Below are 18,558 nucleotides of genomic sequence, written 5' to 3'. Positions count from 1 at the left end.
GGCCTCGTAGAGTTATAGTTAGCATCAGCAGCAGGTTGCTACAACATAATGGCAACAGGCTACTGCAGTAGAACAGCATCAGGAGCAGATACGACAAGAGTGGATCGATGATGTTGAGCAGGAGCAGCAGTCATAGGGCCAAAGGAGGCCAAGTCAATAGGATTGAGGGGTTCAACAGTTGCTTCAACAACAATGAGAGGCACTACCTCATCCCGAGAGGAGTCATCATCAGCCTAAGAGGAGTCATCAGTATTAGCAGCTTTGACCATCGAATGATTAGTAGTAGTGTCCTTCCACCAAGGCTTTTTATGTTGAACTTAAAGCAAATAATTCTTATAATGATGATTGGGTTATGAATTATGGTGCTACACAACACATGTCTCACAATAAGAAATAATAATTTAAATCATTAAGAAATGAGAACACTATAAAGAAAATACATCTAGGAAATAGTAATGCTTTGGAAGTTAAAGGAATTGAAAATGTACAAGTTGATAATGGTGTGTTCAAAAACATGAAGCTAGTTACAAAATTGAAAACAAATCTTTTAGTATCTCAAATTGCAAATCAAGGATATAAGATAGAGTTCTAAAATGACAAATGTTTATTCAAGGATGTGAATGATAACTATAAAGTGATTACAATTGTTAGTGGAAAATGGATTATATAAATTTCAGCGATTTACTTGTAAATGTGGAAATGAGCATTTGTTCTAGTGCCAAACATGTTGATATGAGTAGGTTATGCAATGAGAATATTGGACATGTTAGCTATCAAAGCCTCAAGCTTATAGAGAAGCTACATATGGTATTTAGACTTCCAAAAATGTCACCAAAACACAAGGTGTGTGAAGGATGTGCAATGGGAAAGCAACATATGGAAAGCTTCCCATAAGGAAAATCGTGGATAGCAAAAACTCTTTTACATTGGGCTCATAGTGATATAATGGGTACATTTAAAACACCATCACTCGTAGGATCAAGATATGTTCTCACTTTCATAAATGGCTATACTAGAAGAAATTAGGCATATTTTCTATAAAATAAGAATGAAGTGGTTGATAACTTAAAAGAATTTAAGGTTTTGACTAAAAAGAAAAGTGGAAGATCTCCAAAGATAATAAGGACAGATAGAGGTATTGAATATATAAATAAAGATTTCTTAGAATTTGAAAGCAATATGGAATAAAGAAGAAATCAACTATTTCTTACTCACCCCAACTAAATAGAGTTATAAAAAGAAAGAATAGAACTATCTTATAAATGGCTAGATGCATGTTACACTAGAGAAATATAGAAACTAAATTTTGGGCTCAAGCAATTCAAACTACAATATAGATTTTGTTCTCTCCTAAGGCAATTATGAGCATTTCACCAAAAGAGGCATGGAGTGGTAGAAAGCATGTAGTGTCTCAGTTCTGGTCTTTGGATGTAATGTCTATGCCCACATTCCTAATGAAAAAAGGAACAAGTTAGATAGGAAGAGTGAGAAGTACATAACTATTGAGTATAGTGAGGAATCGAAAGGATGTAGGTTATATAATCCTAAAACAAGGGAAATACATATCAAAAGGAATTTATGGTTTGATGAAGATATTGAAAGTGATAATACTCCTACATCATCTTCCTTTTCTATCTTGTTTGAAGAAGATAAGTCTTATTATACTAATGATTCAAATAAAGGTGCCATCTTCTATAGGAGAAGGGACACAACTTTAAGTATCAAGTGAAAGTAATCACGACGGCATAAGAATAGAAGCATTCAAGGAATCTACCATGAAGGCCCTCGTAATATTTTTTGTTAACTATTCTCTTATGCTTATGTTGATGCAAGTTCAAACTCCAAGTACATATGAGGGAGGAAAAAGAAAAGATGAATGGGAAGCAACTATACAAGGTAAGTACAATTCTTTGATTAAAAATGAAACTTGAGAATTGATAACTCTTCCAAAAGGTAAAATTGTAGTTGGTTGCAAGTAGACCTACGAAATAAAGTTTACATCAGATGGAGCTATTGAAAAACACAAGGCTAGCGGCTAGAAGCTTCTCACAAATAGAAGGTATTAACTATACTAAAACCTTTTCTTCAACTGCTAAATTGACTTCCATTTGTACAATAATTGCTTCAGCTACAAAATTTGGTTGGAAAATTTATCAAATGGATGGAAACAGTGCATTTCTACATGATGGTTTAAAGGAAGAAAATTGCATGCAACACCACCAAGATTTGTAAAAATATCACTATGGTCTTAAACAAGCTTCTAAGGTATGGTACTCAAAAATAAATGGATATTTTATAAACGCAAGATTTAAAAGAAGCAAAGTTGATTCAAATGTGTATGTAAAGCATAGTGATGCTAAAATTGTTATTATTGTACTGTGTAGATGATTTAATCATTATAAGATATCACACACAATATACTGAAGACACCAAGGGTCAACTCAAACAAGCTTTTAAAATAACTGATGAAGGGTTGACTATTTTTTGGGTATGCAAGTATGACATAAAGGAAGGATCATGCTTTCTCAAAACAAATATGCTTTTGATGTATTGAGAAAATTTAATATGATCTAGTGTAAACCATCTAGTACACCATATGAAAGCAGATTAAAATTGAGTGCTAACTCCACTCAAAAGGTGGAATGCAAATTGTATGGGCAATTTATTAGAATTCACTTGCATCTCACTATAATTAGACCAAATATTACATATGCAGTTTGGCATTGTATCTAGGTACATGGCAGATACACACATTGAACATTGAAAGCAGCTAAAAGAATACTAAAATACATTCAAAGTAATTATCAACTTGGAATTGAATGCAAATATGGAGGAGCGTCTACTTTAGTAGGGTAAAGAAATTTTGAGTATGCAGGTGACATCGATGACAAAAAATTAACACACATATATATCATCTTGGCTTAGGACTAGTTTCTTGGAGCAGTAAGAAGCAATCAAGAGTATCACTATCATCCGCAGAAGCTGAACATATTGGTTTGCCAAAGGCATCTCAAGAAGCACTGTGGTTTAGAAGACTACTTGAAGGAACACATCCATCACAAGATTGTCCAACTATTATATTTTGTGATAATCAAAGCACCATCGAGCTAACAGAAAATCATGTATATCATGCTAAATCCAAACACATGGAAGTGCATCATCACTTTATTCGTGACTTGATTGAAAATCAAGTGGTGAAGTTAAAGTTTTGTTGAACTGAAGATCAAATTGCTGACATATTTGCCAAAGCATTGCCTAAGTAAAATTTGTTAAACTTGGCATATGTTATATCACAAGAAAATTGCTATATAATTATTCATAAAATAAATGCTGTGATATTCTCCAAATAAACATTATGGGGGTATGACGGAGATAATATATATTTATTGAATGTAACCTTCTCTTTCTTTCTAGATTTTTCTCTTAGTGAACTTTACAAATCATTGTAAGTTCTTCTAAAGCTGTATGAAATCAATAAATACAGCAGTTATTCTACCACTAGGGTAAGAAGAAACAAGTAAACTGATATCCAATTTGTCTGCTGATAATATACAATATATTTGTGTTTTTATTTGCTGCAATTTTTTTTTGTTTCAAATATTTTATTTCTTCAATATTTCACAAATGTAAAGTTCTCAATGATAACCATCAATGCTCTCATCGTATCACTAATATGGCCGATGAAAATGGTGGGAAACAATTGTATATAATCCCTCTCTAATATACATGTGAGGCAATTCCAGTAATTCTTCTTCCAACATCAAAATAGTATCACTCTATTCAGTATAAGTGGCAAGTCATTTTTGTTTCTGATAAAATTCAATTTAACCTGTATATTTCTAGATTTTAGCTTTTTGAGTATTTTTTACATCAATATTTTAGATCACATTTCATAATCAAATATCAAACATTAGATTAGAAAATATTAAAAAATAATAAAAAGGCAAAATAATTCAGAATAATAAAATAGATCATAAATTTTGAAATTTAGTATAATACTTTGCAAAGAGTCTCCAAAATACCTTAAATCCTAAAATGTAATACTAAAAATTGAGAGCTCTTGTAGGAATATCGCAATCACATAAGATACTTCTCCTGATGATGGATTCTTATACATTAGTATGGCACTAAATATATGAAGCGGCAATTTTTGTTCAGAAGAAAATTAATTATTTTACATGAAAGTTGATTAAGGTTTATTTACTTGCTTCCACTATGCATGAGATGCACATTGTAGATCTGAGATGCTCGTGTTTTTCCCAGTCACATTTTGTTCCAAATAACAGAAAACAAAATACATGAAGTGGTCAGTTTGCTTTGGAACTGCAACATAATATAGATGACAATAATGACCTGCTGCCCTATCAACTGTTTCTGGGAAAAGAAGCCATGGCACACTTCAACATACATTAATCCTCTCAAACTACAAGTACAAGCTCCTGATTTTCCAAATGCAGAAAGAATATGCTCATGTTACATACCAGATTAGATGAGCCCTAATTGTAAGTGCAAAGTTCAACAGTATTACTGGAGTAGATGATACTCAACGCTTGTGACTTGTTCTTCACAGAGAATATACAGCATACAGCATAATTAGTCATAAAATCACTTTTCACTGCCAACAGTAGTAGGCCAATGATGGAATCAGTGACACTAGTGGTTTTGGAAGAACAAAATAGCTTAAAAGAAACGTCATACAATAAACAAAGCAAATGGGATGACGGCATTGTTAATCATTATCACTTCTCACAAACCATGACACATAAATACTTCACCTAGCTGCTAAAAAATTCAAATGGAATCATCAATGTAGAAAAAATTCCTCCATACTTGCACACAGTATGAGACGCTGGAAACTGCAAGCAACACATTTAATGATAAGACTAATCATAAAAGCCATAAGCAAGAACGTATGTGCATTTTAATTAAAATAGAACCCTGAGGCAGTATCACTCAGACATTACAGACTCTGCTTTGAACAATGCAAAACAAAGAAAAATATCAATGTAATAAAACAAGTTTCTGTACATACACATTATTGTCACAATTCTAGACAATGACGTGATGCAGGATACAAGAACCCCATCCATCTGATGCAGGATACAAGAACCCCATCTGCCATCAGAATAGGTACATTGAATTCAGGACTTTCAGCAATTTGCTAAAAGTATAACATGAATAAAAATTTTGGCATCATTTTCAACCTGGAATCATCTCCCAGTCTGGATCTACTGTAGTTTTCCTCACCCTTCACAGCTACAAAGCTCTGAGTCAAGAAAATGCCCATCTCTCTAGTTGAACAATAAACAAGCTCCTCCAACCCACTGCTGAAGTTGTGGCTACAGCTCTACTGTAGTGTTCCTCACCCTTAACTAATTTCAAGCTCGAAGTCAACCAAATCACTGTCTCTCTTAATGAATCAATATCCTTTCCAACAAGGCTTGAGCACAAGTTCTTCCAAACTACTCTCTTGAAATTGTGCCAATAGATCCCCTCTACTGCTCATCACCTTTCATTGCTTTCAAGCTCTGAGTCAACCAAATAGCTGTCTCTCTTGATGAAACAATATCCTTTCCAAAAGGCTTGAGCACAACAGCAAGTTCTTCCAGCCTATTCTGCTGAAGCAGCTGGGCTGACAGTTCTAACAGACCTTCAAGAGCATCTGCCCTTTGACGATAAGATCGTACATCAAGTCTCTTTAATTGATAATCATCATCTCTGCGGGGAGTATTCTGTGAATGCTGTGAAAGGGAATGAGTTGACACATTATTAACAGAATGAATATTCTTTCCTTCCATGGCATCCCTTTTCATATCTTGAAATGAGTTGGGCACATCCATCTCTACAGACTCTACTGTCTTTTGGTCTCCACCAATCCTATAGGTGCTGTGCCTGATCACATGTATCACATCGTTGAAGGATTGCTGCACATTTACAGGCAACTTCTCATTAATCTGAATGGTTCCTTTCTCCTGGGTTTTGTATTCCTCATCATTTTCTTGATATGATGATCTTGGCAATTTATCATGACTTGTAGAAGTTGAGGATGTACCACAATCAGAATATTGTCTGCTATAACATGATGAGCATGACTCATTGTCTCTTTCACTGGCACATCGAGAAAATCTGTGAAATTCCATGCAGTTATCCGACTTTGATCCAGGAACTTCCTTGACTGGAAATTCTTCATGATCCTGTGGTCTGGATTCACAAGAAGATGATGTCGAGAGTTTGAATTCCGGCATTAAATCCAACCTTGGAGCATTTACAGATACATCAGGTGACTGGTCATCTCCCATCACATGCATTTGATCTTGCTTATGGGCTGACATATATGATGGTTCTCTTTCTGGTGTTACACAATCACCATTGCTTGCACACATTTTCTGTTCAGTTTGAACACCCATGGTATTAGACAGCACCCGTACATCAGGAAATACTTTTCCATTCTCATTAGTAGAAACTGCAGGAAACTTTTCATTTTGAGATACACAAACATGTTGATTAGATAGTTGGCCATGTTTGGTAGAGACAGTGCCTGCTATCTCCTGTATATCAGGAATTCCAGTACCCTTTTGAACAGTAGAAGGCAGCAGAGATTGCAATGGAAGAGTTGTAATCTCAGAAAACCTTGGACTACGTTTCTGGATACCCTCCTCAAGGCTATTAGAACATACTTTCACATTCCCAGTTGAAGGAACCACGCAATCTTTTGCATTACTTAGCTCATTCACAGATTGATTAGTTTCTTGCTCTTTCACAGTAAATGTGGTTTCAGCTATCTCATTCTGTAAATGAAAAATTCCTAGAGAATTCTTAACAGTAGAAGGGCAAGATTGGGATGCAAGATCTTTATTTTCAAAAGGCCTTACATTATCTTTCTGCATATCCTTTGAAATATATCCTTGAGTATAATGAGTGACAACTGAATCTGTACAGGTATCAAGAGGACATTGTCCGTATGGCACCAAAATTTCAGGGTGTAGTTGGCTCCCTTCCCTCGCTGGTATGGGTAGATCTATATTGTCTTCTGTAACAGGGACTGTTTGTGCTGTTGCATCATTTCCCATTGAAGGAAACCGTTTCAAAATATTCTTCGATGCCGGAGTGAGGTCATTTACCTCCATTTGTGCTAGAATATCTTCTGATGTCCTTACCGAACAAGGAACTGCTTTGGCACTTTGAGAGTTCAAAGTACCCCAATATTGCCTAGCAATATTTTGCATTTGAGGAGATTGGTCATTGAGTTTTTCCTGTGCCTCAATAGTTTTTACTATTGTAGGCTCTGAAACAAATTGGAGCTTTCCAATAGCAAATTTAGAAAATGGAGAACATGGTATTTCCTGACTTACACAACTGACATTTTCTTTCTCTGTTGCAATGAAGACATCATTATATGACAACTTCTGTACATCAGGTTGGTTATTTTCACTACAAACAAGAGGATATGATTCTACAGTTTCTGTCTGAATTTGTACACAACTCAAGGCAGAAATTGCAGGGATAGCAGAAGTGCTTGAACTGATAGACACTGCTTGAGATTCAAGAGGATGCAGAGACATTTCTTTTCTTGTTTTCCCAGAGACATCAGTGGAAGTCATTTGATGTAAATCACGCATCTCATTGGGAATCATTGTGGTAGATGCAAGGTAAGGCTCCTTCAATGTTTCCTGATTTACAGAAAGATGTGGATCAGTTTCTGCTCTTCTGGACACAAAGGTTTCCTTGGGTAATGACCTCTGAGCTGAAATAGCCTGAGAAATCGCCATTTGATAATCATTATTTTCACAGGAAACTGCAGCATTAACAAGAAGACCAATGTGTCTTGGCGTTCTCTGGGACTCAAGTGAATGAAAGTTTTCTGCTGGATCTTGATGCACCTCTTGAACATCTGAAAATTCTTCAGAATCTAAACTTGGAGATTGTGGAGGTGATTTTGTGGATATCCTTTGAGCTTTAGGATATGGAAAATGAATTTTAGCTACAGTAGAGACTTCGTCTTTGTCAGATGCTTTAATTTCATTCAAAGGACGAGATCTACGAGCATTCAGTGGGGATGAACTCCTTACAGGACCCAATGGTTTTGCGGGGTTTGCAAGTGGTGACCTTCGTTGAGCTGTAGATGTGGATGGCAGGCGCTGCTTTGTGTTTCCAGCACCATGTCTATCTTGTGCAGTCTGCTCCAACGGCACTGTGACTTCATGTCTAAGTTTACTCCTTGGGGATGATTCTATGTTAGGTGACTGCACCAGAATTGGAAAGGAGCCATAATTTAAAATAAATGCATAAATTCAATTTGAAAAAATAAGTTCTAGAAAAAAATATTGCATTTTGTAAGCCTTTCATCTAGAAACATTAATTGCACACTAACAGCTCACCAAATGCTTTGGAGATGGTGTTGGCTGGATCTTCTTAGTGGAATCTGCATTTACTTTTGGTGGAGTCCCAATCTTGTCTAAATTGTCCCTTGGGTTAGTGGTGGCTACAGCTCGGGTTATACGATTGCTTCTCAATGGAGAGGAGTTTGCTGGAACTTTTGCATCATCTTTTAAATTAAGTAATGGGCGTTTCTCTGGTTTCAGTTGTTTCCCATCAAACTTATGCACGTTTTCTCTCTGTGGCAGTTGTAACAGTTTTGTCTCATCTTCTTCCTTCAATATTTGATTTTCGGAAGTGATAAATGCCCATGATTGATCCTCAGCCTCCTTGCAATCAATCACATTATCACTATGAAATGTATCTCCATTATTTCCTTCACAGTCATGGGAAATGCCTGGACTACTTTGCCCATTTGAACTTAAGCTTTCCCTGTTGCCACTGGAATGGATACGAGGACTATCCTCGACGCTCTCTCGAACACGATGTGCCTTCCAAATTGGTCTATCAGGAGAAGTACAAGTCATGAATCCAGATTCAGCACGACATTGAGCAACACAATGCTGAAGGTGAGGATGCCTCAAGATTTCAGCTGCCTACATGAACTACCAAGATCAGTTCAAAGAGTGTTATGCTTAAAAATTACAACAATACAATGCTAGCATTTACAAGTCTTATGCCTTTTCTTCCAGAAGCAAGGATTTACCGTGGGTCTATGTTCTGGATTTTTTCTGAGCATACTTTTGATAAGACCTTTTCTGCATGCAATATATCAAACATTAAAGGCTATTATAATTATTAGGCCCCACAGAATTGAGAAACTTGGAAAAAAAATTATAAGTAGTGCACCTAAAACAGTAATTCCAGTACTCAGTAACCCTTCAAACTATCTAACCTGACAGAAACATTTTCCAACGAAATTCCAACTCTATATGCTATTTAATATAAACTCTAGTACTTATTCCACTTGTGGAACACTTATACATGTTATATCTTTTGACATGCAAGCACACTTCTAAAATATCTGCAAATAGCAACTAGTTTACTACTGTGTTTGTGGGTTTACAAATTAACTCAACCTTTTAAATTTGTGCTTAAACTATTAGTTCTTAATGACAAAATCCTACTTTTCTTTTTTACTGTAATGTCATAAGCTAAATGCATACAAAAAGTTAACCCATAAATATTCTAGCAATAAATATTTTTTCTATTTATTTGGGATTTTGTACAAACACACAAAAAGCACTTAACTATACTAGACTGATATGCTGACTGGGTGCACCCAGTATGCAGATTGGACTTCTTGACACTCCTGGTTGTTATGGGATTTTTCCCCAAAGAGAAAAGAAAGTTAGTCTTCCATGGAATAACCCTTTGGAATAATAAGGGAGATAGAAAAAGGTCATTATGACCCTTTGGCTGAATTGAGGATTGATATAGAATATTTACAAAAACCCTTTTAAATAGAAAGAATAATTGTATTTATTAAAAAACTATAGAAGGAAACCATTTTGAAAGGGTGTGATGGTTTGGAAACCACCCTTCAAAAGGTTATATAAAGCATCATGTGAAACTTGGAAAGGGCATGGAGATGACTAAAGAAAGAAGGTGGTTTTCATTGGCTATAGGCATTGGAGAAGAGGCACACTAAGTGTTTCCAACTTGGGGTAGAGAGTACACTTGGGACTGTCCTGGCCAGGGCTTGTTGAGTGATTGTGTTGTCGTGCATGTTTTACATGCTGTGTTCTTAATAAGAATTATTTCCTGTTAGGATGTGCCTTAACTATGAGGACCAAGAGCATTGAAATATTCCTAGGGTGAGAGTGACATTTCCAAGTGCTGTGATTCAAACAAGTATTGTTGAACTTATTATTCAAAGATATTCACAATTATAAATAAATGGGATGGAGTAAATTTAATTTAATTCACTAAAGATGTTATTTGTTTCCTTTTGATAATATTCATATTTTTGGATATTAATTTTATATATATTAATGTGCTAAAATCTTAAACTAGTTAATTTTGAGAAAACTTTATAATCTTTAAACTTAGATAATGACATTAACAAATCCACACTGCCATACAAAATTAGCTCTGACATAGTAAATTTATCTAATCTTATACTCTAGAGAAAAGAAGAATTACACTATTGATACTCAAGAACAACCAAATCTGACACCTTGCTGATGCTAATGATAATTTGCGCACCCTAATAATCTTGATGATGTTCTGCGCCACAAACTGCCAAAGATACACCTGAGGTTTTTATGCCGTGTGCCAAAGCTGTTGTAGAAGCATCAAAGTGAATTTTACTTTTAATTTTCCAAAAAAAAACCTCCTTTTTTCCCGTAGCACTTCCTATACTTCCTCAAAGTAAAATTCCACAATCTTAGGCAGTTATCGCACGTTGGAGGCAGTTTCAATCAGTTAACTATATAGCCCTCTCCTTTTTTGATGGCAATCCCTAACCACACATCGATCTTTATTCCAAACCTAGCTTAAAAGACACAACCACTGCTCAATCAGAAGACACAAAGAAACATTTTCTTTCTGATTGAAGACTCAACCACCTTATTTCAAAAATAAACATTCCTAACTAGCTGCTGACAGAGCGCTCACTCAATGTTGCAACTAAAAAGAGGGGATTACAAATCCACCCTTCTTGGAGTTGCTTGCCCACAAGCAATGTAGTGCTAGGATCATATATTTCTAGCCCTTCCCAAGTAGCATCCTCAATGGGTAGATTATTCCAATAGACCAAGTAATTTGGGGCAATGTTGTTCGATTATTAACACTAAAACTAAACTCCTCTACTAAGAACATAATGGTGGGAATTAAAAGGTTGGTTGGAGGCAAAACTCAAGACATGGATGGACTTCAGGCTAAATTCCTAAAGTGGGGCATGGAATTACAAAAATATTTAATCCAATAATTCAAGAAGGGTTTGCTAAATTCCTAAAGTGGGGCATGGAATTACAAAAATATTTAATCCAATAATTCAAGAAGGATTTCTGGCAAATTGGACAAATAGTATTGTCATCCCTCTCCTCAAAAATGGCAATGTAAACAATTCAGAAAACTATCGCCCTATAATGATCAACCCCCTTTTTGATAAACTCTTTGGAAGTATGGTGGAACATAGGATCAGCCTTTGGCCTGAGAAAGAAAGGACAAGGGTGAATGGTCAAGCTTGTTTTAGACCAAGACACTCTACTATTGACCATTGCATGACTCTCGGGCATTTGATCAAGAAGGTTTGTGAAAAGCAGGGTGATGAGGTTTTTTGTTGTTTCATCGATTTCAGAAAGGCTTTCGACATGGTTCCTAGAAGTAAAATCTGGCACAGGATGGAATAATTGGGAGTTCCAGAACACTATAAGGTAGCAGTCCATAGGTTGTATGAAGTTATGAACCAGTTCAGGTGAAAATCAGAACTAAGAACGGGTTCTCGAGAGTTTTGGGAGTGACATTGAAGTCAACCAGGGGTGTTTGTTGTCCCCCACTTTGTTTGGGCTCTACATAGACAAATTAGAGGATTGGATAGTCAATTCACATGGTGAGGGTGTGCATTTGGCCAACTTTGTGATAAAGTTAATGCTGTATGTTGGTGACCTTGCTCTATTGGCTAAAACGGTTGAGGATCTTCAAGAACACCTAAGAGCTCTAGAATCCTTTTGTCAGGAAGTGTGAATGCAAGTGAACATTGGAAAAACCAAATTCATGAATTTTACTTTGAGAAAAAAAAAGCAAGTTTGAGTTTGAGGGAAGCCCCTTACAAGTGGTAAATGATTACAAATGCTTGCACCTTGACTTCCATAACAACCTCAATTGGGAGGCCTATAGGCAAAGAGGATACAAGGGTGATGGAAAGGATTATACATGCTTCAAAACAAATGCAGATCAACCAAGCTATGGGATTGGAAATCTAAGAAGACATTATTCGGGATGCTTGTTATAATTGAAAAAGTTATGCAACTGCGAAAATTATACCCCATTAGGGATATATCTAAATGACACTTGAATTTTCGCAATGGAGAAAATCAAAATATTCCTTGAATTCCTGCAATTGAGAAAATACCCCTTGAATTCCGCAACGGAGAAAATGACCCCTAAATCTCTGTAGTGGGGAAAATGACCCCTAAATCTCCACAATGGAAAATGACTGCAGCACCACTACATCTCCATAACAGGGAAAATGACCCCAAAATCTCCAAAATGGAAAATGACCCTGAATTTACACAATGGTGTAGAAGGGCACTTATTTCCGCAATTTACTGGAGAAATGTGTTTTTCATCATCATTAAGTGTTGATAATGCTCCATAACTACAATTCAAGGCATGCAAATGCACGAGTTCACACCAAATCTTGGAATTAGTGCCTGCATGGGTGGATTAACAACCAAATCTTCAAGTTTCACTGCAGATTTGAACTACAACATGCTGTGATGATAGAAAACACCGAGTTTGCATGCCTAGTGCTATTTGTTCAATTTGAAGACAACTTCTCCTCACAACAACTTCGATTTGGAATCTCTTGTCTTTAAAAGGGGATTCAATACCATTTACTAAGGAGCTGAAAAAGGTTTTGAGGTATTTGAGAAGACTTTGGGTAACGACTTGATTTTTTGGGTGTTTCATTTTTCAGGTACATAGTCAATGATTGCAATTTTCTATAATAATTAGACATACTCTGACCTAAGTGCATATGAATACATGCTATTAGTGTCTATCATATCTAGTTTGTGATTTAGTATTCTTTTGAGCAAAATAACCAAGTATTATGATGTTCACTAGTGCACGTTTGTTGCACCTATGTTGTCTTGTTCAAGCAACATTACAATTTCTTTCATTGAAGATAATAAAGAATACCATTGTTACAAAAAGGATCTTGAAGAAGGATTGCACTACTAGTGCTCTGCAGGTCACACTATTACAAGTTGATAGTTCTCAATTGACTATTGGAGTATATTAATGTATTGTGAATGAGTATGTATGTCGTATTGACTTTGTCGTCCTGAATAGGCATCAATCAATCCAATTTCTCCCATAGCCTCAAAATTGATAATAAAACATTAAATCTTAAATCAACCATTTTATATTTCCACAATTGTTTACAATCCTTGTATCTAAAACAAATTGACCACAAGGAGCTTGCATTTTTAAGATCTAATTCACAAATCCTTGTCATAAGCATATGAGAATCAACCTACTAGGTGCTGAGTTATAGATCTGTTGCATACTTGCACTCGGTGTCATAAAGGGAAACCCACCTAGGTTTTGCAAAGCCTAAAGTGAAGAGGAAAACATGATTGAAAGTGTTTTCTATTCATTGGCCTAACTTCAAGCAGCTTTAAGCATAAGAATTAGGTAAACCATTAGAAGTTACTAGAATACATGTTAGGGAACTAACAAAGACCTACAAAGAACAAGCACCAACTAGAGAATGCAAACTAGGAGGAACCTGTTGATGTGTTTTTCATGCACATGCGAACACAGAATAAAATACCAAGGTATCTTATCCTCTCTTGAACAAAATTTCCTTGAATGCTGAAGATTTCGCCTAAGGATCATTCGTGAAAACTCCAAGGTTCTTATATGTAGAGTCTCTACGTGTGGATAAGCTCTTGTGGTATGATGTGATTATGTTGGAATCACAAGGGGACTTGCACTCGAATGCCTGAGCGCTTGATTTGCTGAGACTCAAGTCCTATCTACTCACCAAGATAATAAAGAAATAGCAAAAGGTGAAGGGCTCAGAAAGTCTACTCTAAGACCTAGAATGTGAGAAGATAGATGAATGACTAGGTGGAGTCCTACTGGGCTAGGTCTCACCATCAAACTAGAACAATCTGACACCAGCTCATTGCAATCTTCTAAGGAACGCTTTGAATATGCTCAAATCGTTACACCATCAAACACTGATCACCATTCAGGTTAATGCATGAACAATAGACGCGTAACGACTCGAGATTAAGCTCATTTTATGCCAATTGACCACGCAAGGCGCACTTACAATCAATAAGAGGCTAGTGGTTTGGACTAGGTGGATTCCACGCGAGTGCATTCAGTAACTTCTTTCATTCAATCTAATCATTTACCATCTAAAACGATGATTCAACAAGAAACCATGCATTTTGCAAAGAAAAAAAACACTCTTCGCCATAACTTCAATGAAAATGAGTTCATTTATAATCAAGGCAACAATTTATTGCCTTCTCTTCCTATTCTACTCTAATTGCTTATTCTACTGACTACTTACTATTGACTATTAGCTACTCTTATTAGCTATTAACTATTATTAACTATTAACCCTTTACAAATGAAGAGCTTGAGCCTTTTATAGTGCTCTCAATACAATTCAATGGCTCAGATCAATTTGAGATCAATGGCCAGGATTTTACAATGAAAACCCTAATTAGGGTTTGTTACAACAAACTCTCCTTAGCCAATGAGAAAATTACAATTCATGAGACCAATAGATATTAGGGGTAGGTGCCTCGAAGTTTGTGCCATCCCTTGTAAGTCAGGTACTTTGCCTCTAGACATGCTGAGGTAGACCTTCCCTGACTGGTGAGTGGTGACTAGGATGATGACTAGGACGCCGCTTTAACTTGCACTTGTAGAGTTGACTTGATTGATCTCTTCAACATTCTCTAGTTCGCCCAAAGTAGTGGCGATGGGAGTATTGATGTAGCTAAGTCTTTCTTTCATCCTCGCTTGCTTGCCTTGGAGTGACTGTATAACATTCCTTTGATCTCTTCATGCCTCCAGGGTGTGGTAAGAATACTTGAGATTCTTCCTCTTAGGCATGCTCTGGTTGTAGATCTCGTTCTTACATTAGTAAATGTTTCTTGTGTAGTCATCTACTTGTGCTCGTTCATGAAGTCTCCTTGAGGATATCTTCCTTGTAACTTGATCTTGATATTGACATTCTCTCCTTGAGGTCTTTTCTTGATCTTCCTCCAACGTGATTCTCTTCATTTCTTTCTTCATTTTCTGCAAAATAAACAAATAAGCATCAACACATATGATTTATAACCTTTTCGTACTTCTATTTTGACCTGAACTCTCATTCTGATTTCATGTGATTTTTCATTAATCTGATCAAAGGAATGACAATAATCAGTGAATTCGCTGTGTGGAAGGTGAACTTAATATCCTAGGGCAAATCTGGGGTATCTTAATGATGAATTCTGCTGGTTGATAGGTCTCTTAACTGGGCAAATTTGCTCTTCCTTAATACTTAAATGATAAATTTGCCTTCTCAAGACATCAGACCTGCATCTTCAATAATAAATTTCACCTATATGCTGGATGAAATTCGCAAATATGCTGATGAAAATCATTGTCCTGCTGGAGTAATTCGCTGACCTGCCACTGATGGAGAGAAAAATGATTGAATTGATGCTTAGAATGATTGCTTTGACCTCCCTTTATATGCGATCTAGGATAAAGATACAAGGCTGACCTGGTTTAGTATGAATAAAAATAACTTTCAAAGTGTTGGCCGACTTGATCTCTTCTTAGCAATTTGAAATTTTGAATTTGTTTAGGTGCCAAAATACTTGTCTTGTTGAATTTCGCTTTGGATCTCATGCAATCGCTCTATGTCCTTGCCAAGGACGGGACCTATAATGAAAATTTGCTCTTCGTCCTTAGGAAGGACAGGACCTATAATGAAAATTCGCTCTTCGTCCTTAGGAAGGACATGACCTAAATTGTATTTTCGCTCCATGTCTGTCCTAAGGACAGGGCCTATAATAAATTCGCTTTGGTCAGCCCCTTACAAAAAATGTATTCTTTATCAAATTGTTTCATATGTTTGATGATCAAACTCAAAGCAAGGGCTTCGCTCAATGTCTTCTTCAAGGACAGGCCCTATAATCAAATTCGCCCACTTAGGAAGACAAGTCCAAAATGGAGAAGCTCGCTCATCGTCCTTCTCAAGGACAGGACCTATATCCTATTTTCGCTTGATGACCAGCCCAAGGACAGGTCAAGTTCATTCAATGACTCTTCTAAGAATATGACATGATTGATTTCACTCTCGATCCAAGGTAAGGACAGGCTTGAAACAAAATCCGTTCTATGTCCTTGATGAGGACAGGCCCTATAACAGATCGCTCAATGACCATGGTAAGGACAAGGACAAGACATATCATTTACTTCGCTTTGTGTCCTTCCAAAGGACAAGACCTAAAAGAGGTATTTCGGTTTGTGTCCAGCCTAAGGACAAGACTGATATGACAGTTCGCTCTGTGTCCTTCCTAAGGACAGGATTGATAAGGCAGTTCGCTGTGGAAGGCCAGCAAGGTACATGGTTTGATGGAGAAGTTCACTTCAAGTGGTGAGTGAGGTACATATTCTTAAGAAAATTCGCTCTAAGCTTTCTCTAAGGTACATAGAAAGAATTCGCTCTAAGACCCTTGCAAGGACAAGGCAAAGACGTGTTCAAATTCACTCAATGACCATCAGCAGATCGCTCTGGACCCTCAGCAAGGACAAGGTTAAGGTAGGTAAATTCACCCAATGTCCTTTCCAAGGACATGACCTATATGATCAAGTTCGCTTAATAACCGGCCCGAGGACAAGATTTGAGGTGAATTCACTCTATGACCATGGTGAGGACAAGCCCTATCAAATCTCACTTCATGGTTTCTCAAGGTCTAAGCTGATGGAATATATATGATCAAGTGAAGAAACTCGCTTCATGACCTAGATGAGGATTTCGCTCTATGTCCTTAGTAAGGACAAGGCTCAAAGACAAAGCTCGCTCTAGTACCTTGATGAGGACAAGACCTAAAGTGCAGCTCTCAGACCTTTGGGAGGACATTCGCCCTTGGCTATACTTTATTGATCGAAACCTCGAATTCTTGAGTCACTTCGATGTCCATATCAAATTAATCTTCAAAAATGACCCTAGGGAAGACTCCTCATTCAATTCCTTTCCACCTGAGTTGATGAATTCTCTGGCCACTCAAGAAATTCTATCCCTTTAATGCAAAGATTAATAGCTAAGACCCTAAGACAACCAAGGACTGAGCAAAAAAAGACTAACCCTAGAAAGCGAGAAGTGGGGGTCCCCATTTGCAATGGGGTGATGTGTGAATACCTCACAACAGAACCCTTGCCACAAAGCAAGAATCATTAGGATAATGATAAAAAAGCACGTGCAAACACATAGCTTCCAAGGCCACTTTATCAATGTAGATCTAAATCTACAAAAGAACATTAGATGATAATTGATTTTTCATACAATGAAAAACATTGATCAACAATAGCATTGGAGAAAAGAGCAGAATTTCTACCATTCTGCTTGAAGTCCCCCTACTCTCTGCCATCCATTTCAAAGAGAAAAGATTGATCAATGCGGTATCTCTTCTTTCCAGATAGAAAACAAGATTTACAATAGAAAAGCGTGCCAAACATAGATGAATTTTGCCAATGCTATGGGTCAATCTCCAAGAAGCACAATGTGCCATGAGAAATGTTTAGGTTGAAAGGATTTGAAAAAGTCATGAATCCAAGTCCATGCATACTAAGATCTAAGATAAAACCAAAACAAGTGTTTAAGGTCTCCAAGTGCCTACATAAGGGATACTTGGGATTTGAAACCCCACAATGGACCAACTGAGTCCCCAATAGTAAGCCCTAGTAAAGAATACACCAAGCAAAATGAGAAAGCTTGGATTCTAGAATTGCTTTCCAAATTGTTTAAAACTTGCAACTCCAAGTTCTACAAAGTTGATTGAACGTACCATCTCTCCTTCAATTTATGCACCATTGGCAAATGTGTAGAAAACCAAGCATAACACATGTAGGGAGTGTAATTATGAAAAGGAGTAGCCAAATACCACGTCTAATCCTTCACCATAGCTGTGTGGTTTGGATTGTATCTTGTGTTACATGTGGGGAGGAATTGCCTACGGGATTTCCTAAAAGGATCCTTGGTTCTAATCATCCAATTCGTGCTTAGCCTCTAGCTGTGAGAGCCAAGTGCTAGCATGTAGCTTTTGAAAAGGGGTCAAAATTTGTTCTAATGCCTCTCTTGAAAAATTTAACATGAATCCAAGGGATCTCAAGCAAAGCACCATGATAATTGATGATTGATTGAAAACAATTACAATCCCATAAAAGCCAAGGTTGAAAGCCTCTCAAACCTTCCAGTGCATTTGGCCACTA

General features: G+C 36.7%; 1 protein-coding gene across 4 annotated transcripts in view; it reads right to left on the bottom strand.

Moving 5' to 3' along the window:
* Positions 1-4,899: 4,899 nt before the first annotated feature.
* Positions 4,900-18,558, bottom strand: part of LOC131065118 (uncharacterized) — a 32,184-nt gene continuing 18,525 nt past the window's right edge. For all 4 annotated transcript variants that reach the window (XM_057999533.2, XM_057999532.2, XM_057999534.2 and 1 more), the window contains 3 exons: positions 9,083-9,134; positions 8,379-8,972; positions 4,900-8,243 (listed from right to left, as the gene is read on the bottom strand). In XM_057999533.2, coding sequence (XP_057855516.2) covers positions 5,496-8,243; positions 8,379-8,972; positions 9,083-9,134 — 3,394 coding nt within the window. In that variant the 3' untranslated portion in view covers positions 4,900-5,495. The remainder of the gene's footprint in view (positions 8,244-8,378; positions 8,973-9,082; positions 9,135-18,558) is intronic.

This window comes from Cryptomeria japonica, chromosome 11 (assembly GCF_030272615.1).
Source record: "Cryptomeria japonica chromosome 11, Sugi_1.0, whole genome shotgun sequence".
Classification (NCBI taxonomy): domain Eukaryota; kingdom Viridiplantae; phylum Streptophyta; class Pinopsida; order Cupressales; family Cupressaceae; genus Cryptomeria; species Cryptomeria japonica.
Note: the sequence above shows the minus strand (reverse complement) of the source record. Positions and strands in the feature narration are given on the sequence as shown.